Below are 6,672 nucleotides of genomic sequence, written 5' to 3'. Positions count from 1 at the left end.
GTGTAATACAATGTTCCCGACGGGTATTTGGACCTGTTCAACCACGAAGCCTTCGTGGTCTAGTGGTTATGACGCTCGCCTTGTCAGCGAGAGGTCGCAGGTTCGAATCCCGTCGGAGGCATTTTATTACACAATGATTTTTTATAGGAATTTTTCTTTGAAAAGCTATAGGGTAGCCTACGATGTTCCATCATGTCCTCATTAAACACCGTATATGTACCTTTGATGATTTATACTATATTATATATATATATATATATATATATATATATATATATTCGCCGATTGTGACCATGACCTGTAACCTTGACCTTTAAAAATTTAATAACCTCCAGATATTTGTCATGTATAATTGTGACTAAGTTTGACGAGTTTCTGATAAAAAAAAATAGCTGTAAGCTGTTATAAATAAAAGTAGTTGTGACCTTTACCTGTTTCCATGACCTTTCAAAATTCTTTAGATTTTCAGTCAATAAGTATTGTGACCAAGGTTTACGGAATTTGTATTAAAATTGTCGGCTGTAGCTGATACGTTCGTAACATTGGAAAAATAAGGAAGTTTCTTAACACCAAATTGGCTGAAATACTAATTTATTCACTGATATAAACTCGGATAGACTTTTGCAATTCTCTATTAGCTGGCGTTCCCCAGGCATTGCTCAAGCGTTTCCAACGCATTCAAAACACTGCTGCCCGTAAATTTACCGGTGCTCGGAAGTATGATCATGTCACTCCTTTACTGCGTGAACTTCATTGGCTGCTAATCAGGCAACGTGTTGCATTTAAATGACTTGTTCTGACCTTTAAAGCTCTCCATCTGAATGAACCTTCATATTTACGTTCAATGATTTCCCGATATACTCCATCTCGCCGTCTCTGATCATCCTCTCAGAGCTCCTTCTTTCTGTCCCTTAAAAATGCCGCACCAAAACCTATGGTCAATGTTCTTTTACTTTTGCTTCTGCCTATTTCTGGAACCAACTTCCAAATTACATAACTTCTTCCAACTCTATTAGCAACTTTAAGTCACAGCTTAAGACCTATTTGTTTTCCGGTGGCTTTTCACATGCGTTGTGCCTTTGATCTTGTTTGGAATTGGCGCCATATAAATTCGTGATATTAATATTATTATTATTAAAATTTAATCATCTTCAGATTGTTGGTCATGGAACATTGTGACTAAGTTTTACAAATTTCTGAAAAAATCGTTAGCTGTAGGCTGTTATAAACAGTAGTTTTCGTCGGTTGTGAACTTGACCTTTGACAATACCCTTCAAAAATGTAATTACCTCCTTAGTCATGGACCATTATGACTAAGTTTGAGAAGTTTCTGATAAAAAGTGTGGCCTGGAGGCTGACAAACAAACAGGGGAGAAAATATAACCTCCTTGCGCGGAGGTAATAATAATAATAATAATAATAATAATAATAATAATAATAGTAATAATAATAATAATAATAATAATAATAGTTATTATTAGTATTATTATTATTATTATTGTAATTATTATTATATTTTTAAATAATAATAATAATAATTTGTTATTTTTATTATTATTATTAATTAATTTATTTATTTTTTATATATTTGTTTATTTATCTTTCCCAACCAACAGCAAAAACAAAGTTCGCCACTTACAGGAGGGAACACATAAAACCACAAAGTATTAATATTAGTAATAATAATAATAATAATAATAATAATAATAATAGTTCATTCTTACATAATAGTGCAAGTAAGCAAGCTCTCATTGCGCTGTACATAAAAAACAGATGAAGGATGTCATGTTGACATCAAATGTCATCAAAAAATTGATGGAAAAGAAAGGTCTTTAGCTTGGTTTTAAAAGAGTTTAAAGTAACACACTGTCTGATGAAGATTAAGTAATACATCTTAATTAAACCAAACTATTTTTAATTTTACGAAACATACGAAAGTCTTTATTGAAAATCTCAGGATTTTTTTAAAACAGGGGAATTAAACTTTGACTCAATCTACTAACATAACCATTTTTTTTAAACATTAATTTTTTTCCAATTTCAAAGTGTTGTTGTATTTTTCTTGTCTGTTTTAATGCCATTTTAAATGAATTGTTTACTTTTGAACTTATGTAAAATTCAATTCAAATGAAATAAAATAAAATTCAGAGTTTCACTGCGAGTGTGATTTGAAATAAAGGAATGGAAAAAATATGTTGTTAATGTTGATAACAAATCTATAATTGGAATGACAATTTTTAAAAACATTAATATTGTTTGATGATGGTGAAATGTGAAACTCACCATTTTGCTAATCATGATCAATTTGGGTCCTAGAGTTTTGCTGACAGAAAAGAATTGCAAAAGACGAATGTAAAATAACATGAGGTCAATAGCAAAAACGATACGAGAGGCAGCAAACGATTCATTAATCAAACGCATTATGAAGCCAACAGTGAACAAAATCAGGGTTGCTACATCCACTTTATTCCAGTAGTCAGCGATCCAGAATGACAGGCGCAACTGCCAGCTATGAGGTTCTCCTTGTGCCATCTAAAATTACAAAAACAAATTATTATATAGTGCATTATATTGCTACTTTTTATAACTTTTCATACTTGTCATTATCTATGGGACATTGTATGTCAGGGGGGACGTGATCATTTTCATTTGCACTGAATTTTCCTTTCCCGGCTGATAACTACTATAATTCGATATTGTGTCTTCGTTTTTTGTTTTTGTTTTTTTTGTTCAAAGTTGGGGTGATTTTACTACAGTGCATCCAGAGGTGACGGAACTAGGGGGTGCTGTGTTATGGAGAGTAATGTGTGACCGGAAATGGTCTGCATCAGTTGGTTGTTACGATGCGCCAGTGATTTTGGAGTGTATAGTACAGCAAGATGAAACTATTATGTAGGCCAAATGAATAAAGTTTGGAGTTTGTCGGGTAGTGAAATGATTATTGTACATTTTAAGCGCTAGCTAAATTCATAAGTGTAAGCTAAATTACGGTGATTAATTTAATTAGCGAAGATATGGACACAATTATTTCGAAGTTCCCTCTTTCCAAGAGGGGATGCAAATACTTCGTGAAAATGAGTACGCCGCGGTATTCATTTTCACAAAGAAATACACACAACCGGTTAGCTAACACTATGCCAATACATGAACACCTGGGAAGGACAATCACGTTGTTGCCCAGCAAACGTCTGTTCTGTATGGCGGGGGGGGGGGCGCTACTGATGTACTGTGTAGCGGATGACGATGAGGCATACATAATAAGACAAGGGCTAGGCCTAGGCCCAGGCCTAACTAGAGAGTGCAATAATATGTGATAGAAAGTACACTTTCGAAAGAAATAAATTAAAATAAAATTTAAAACAAAAACAAAAACAAATAACTAAGAATAATCATGAGGTGTTTCTACCCTTTAACAATTTTCCTGATTTCCAACCATCTTTTGGGACATTAGGCCTTTCTCTGGTAATTGCTCTTTAATTGGATTATAATCATTGCTTTTGTAATTTATTGCCTATGCAAGGTCAGCTATACTATACTATACCGCGTAAGTATAACTTCCTAATGTTTAAGCAGGAGACATAAAATATTTTAATAACAATAGGGGAATTCAAGTAATTTCAATCCAGTGTTTGGAAAATATGGCCGATGGGAAACAGTTAAGTACTTTTTCACTTTTACAAAGTAGACACATTGACAGTGGCGGCGAAAGCATCTTGTGGGGTGGGGGCGGAAATGAAGGGCAGGGTATGTTTTTTTGGGGGGGGGAGTTCTCCGAGACGAGAGCAAAATGAGCGTGCTCAGGTGTCAATTAAAAGTTCCCACCCCTGTGCCCCTCTGTAGTGCCGCCACTGTTCATTAAAAGCAAATAATAGAAGCACTAGACATGATTCGTATCATAGTACATTGAGCTTAAATTCATAATACTACTGGTAATAGTTCAACTGAAATTCTCACTGGGAACATCTCCTTATCCACGTTCGAGAAAGGAATTTTACTGATGAGTTAGCCAGATTTTCGTACATTTCGCAAAATAAAGGAAACATATATATATATATGTTTTTAATGATGAGGCAGCGAAAATGGATGCGGGAGGTGACAAGAAACTAGTATTTTTTTTTTAACTTGGACTTACATGTTGTTAGGGAAAATATTTGGGAATATTGTTTTAGAAAAGTGATCTTTCTCAATTTACTCCAAAAATTGTAAGGAATTGTTTTACTGCCGTATAACCTGCATTCCTGGAAAAGAGGTCACTAATTCGGACCAACGGGTCTTTGGACCAATGGACCTTCGGACCAAAGACACTTCCGACCAACGGGCCTTCGGACCAAAGACTCTTCGGACCAATGGGCTCAATTCTGCTGTATGCCAAGCTCAAAAATTAACGGAAGGCCTTCAAATCCAATATGGCCGCCAAATTTTTATATTTTGTTATAAATTCCATAACATAATCTCTGTTAATATTCCATATAGGACAGTGGTGTTTTTTATTCTGTGATTTGAGATGTTAGGGGCATACAGTAGCACCATCAAAAGTCAATTTCAGCCAATAGCAGTTGCAGAAATCCAAGATGGGATTCAATTGTAATATTTACCATAACTCCCTTAATATTCCATATAGAACAGTGATGTTTTTTATAATGTGATTTTAGATGTTAGGAGCATACAGTAGCAGTGGCATTGGTGTAATATCCAACAGTCACATTAGTTGTTACAAAAGGTACACCAATGCCAAGTACTGTATCATTAAATGAGTGTTCTCTTCCACAAAGAAAAACTGAAGAGCAGGTGGAAAATAGAGGAATCAGATGACTTTAAGAAGAGAAACTAGTTTGGTGGACTACAGTACCCTAATTGACACTGGGAGTCAAGTACCATTTTCAACAACCCAACATTGTAACTGTTGGAGAATACCGCCATACTAGTAGAACCTATCATTAAATGAGTATACCAACTGAAGAGCAGTTGGAATAGAAGATATAAGAGAAACTAGTTTGGTGGACCACCAGTACCCTGTTGGACAATGAAAGTAAAAAACCATTAAAAAAAAACCAACATTGCGACTGTTGGAGAGTACACTAATATCAACCTACAATTAAATGAGTGCCTTGCTCCACAAAGACGAGCTGAAGACATCTTTGTGAGACAGGACACTTTAATGAAATGCCCTCTGATATTGATGTAATCTGCAACAGTCACATGAGTTGTTTCAAAAGGTGCTTAATTACATCTGTTTGACATCTGAGAGTCAATATTTTCAAACCACCGAATTGAGATAGGCTCCTACTGGTGAAGAATACACCAAAACTAGTACAAAAGGAACAAATGATAAACTTCCAAAAAAGTTGGTCAAAAAGCTTTTATGAAGCAATATAGCAAACGAATTGTGACTATGGCTTCCACTAGAGAAAGTCGCCATTTGGTCTTTTAGGTTGTTTTCAAGATTCATTGTTAAGATGATAGTAAAATGGTCATATATTAATAAGCTCATGATCGTGATGATCGAATGCAGTGTGGACCATCAACTGATTTTTTTTTTCATTTTCACCATTGATATAATAAGCGAATGTCCAAAACTTGATGAATCTTTGAAAAAAAATTACAAATTGAGTATTAAATGTGGCATTTAATGGTTTTTAATGCACATGGTTATTAACATTCCACAACAGACATGCCAGTACCACAAAACCTGTAATGTTGGTGTCGCCCAAAAGTAACATCAACATCATTTTTGCCAAAAATGTAACACCAGCTGGGAAAGCAATTAAACAATATTTTCACAAATCAAATCAAATGAAGTCATAATCATGGAAAAACGATAATATCGTTTTTACTACTACGATTTATCATTTGGCCAAGATTATGACGTCATTTGATTTGATTTGTGAAAGTATATTTGTATCGTATACACGATAAATCGTTATCGAATCGCGCTAGTGTGAAACTTCTCTTATTTTTCTATATGAAAAATAGCTTTTTAGCTTTGCATATGTACAGTGATCACTGAGCAAGCGGCCACCACAAATAGCAGTTTGATATAATGAATAGAGAGCATTCGTTACCTCGTTCGAAAACCAAACCGCCAAGAAAAGTTGATATGAGTACTTTACATTAGTTGCAGAATTAAGCAAGTATTATTATAACCACGTTAATATTAGAGCATTCAGTCTGTTACCGGTACAGTAGTATCAACATCCACTCTGTTTTATTTTATTGTGAACTCAACAAATATTTCGAAGTAAACATAAAAGAAGGTGATTTATTTATGTTATGCAGCTTCTATATTTTGTTTTGTATGTATTTTCTTATGTTAGACATAAAAAAAAAAAATAAGCCTAAGATTATGCATGACGGATGACCAAGTGGACCACTGTATAGGCATGATTTGCAAAGTCTTAGCTCTGTCTCTTATACACATCTAGATGTGTATAAGAGACAGGTCATGGTTTGTCGGAGTTCAATTTAAATCTCCAAACTTCTGAAGCTGAGATATTCTATGAATGTAGGCTTGTATCGCAGGCTACAATTTAAAAACGGGTGACCAATTAATTTAGGTGCTAAATTTTGATTTAATGCTGGGTAAGTTAAAAACAGACATTCTTTCCGAGTGGGACTCATTCAAAAATTCGAGGGGGTTCGCTAGAATACAGGGGGGTTCGCTAGAAAAGGGGG

At 34.6% G+C, this 6,672-nt stretch overlaps 1 protein-coding gene and 1 non-coding gene across 2 annotated transcripts in view; one reads left to right on the top strand and one right to left on the bottom strand.

The window, feature by feature from the left end:
* The window catches only part of LOC117104059 (transient receptor potential cation channel subfamily M member-like 2), a 54,317-nt gene that overhangs the window by 21,826 nt on the left and 25,819 nt on the right, over positions 1-6,672 (bottom strand). The window contains exons 15-16 of the mRNA XM_033244715.1: positions 2,284-2,532; positions 1,725-1,756 (exon numbers count right to left, since the gene is read on the bottom strand). Of these exons, the coding sequence (XP_033100606.1) occupies positions 1,725-1,756; positions 2,284-2,532 (281 nt within the window). The remainder of the gene's footprint in view (positions 1-1,724; positions 1,757-2,283; positions 2,533-6,672) is intronic.
* Positions 49-121, top strand: Trnat-ugu. Its single transcript has one exon. It is a non-coding gene; the product is annotated as a tRNA-Thr (tRNA).

This window comes from Anneissia japonica, unplaced genomic scaffold, assembly GCF_011630105.1.
Source record: "Anneissia japonica isolate Jap-2015-1 unplaced genomic scaffold, ASM1163010v1 scaffold287778_len1315358_cov176, whole genome shotgun sequence".
NCBI classification, from domain to species: Eukaryota; Metazoa; Echinodermata; class Crinoidea; order Comatulida; family Comatulidae; genus Anneissia; species Anneissia japonica.
The sequence above is the reverse complement of the archived record's forward strand: the minus strand, read 5'-3'. Positions and strand labels throughout refer to the sequence as shown.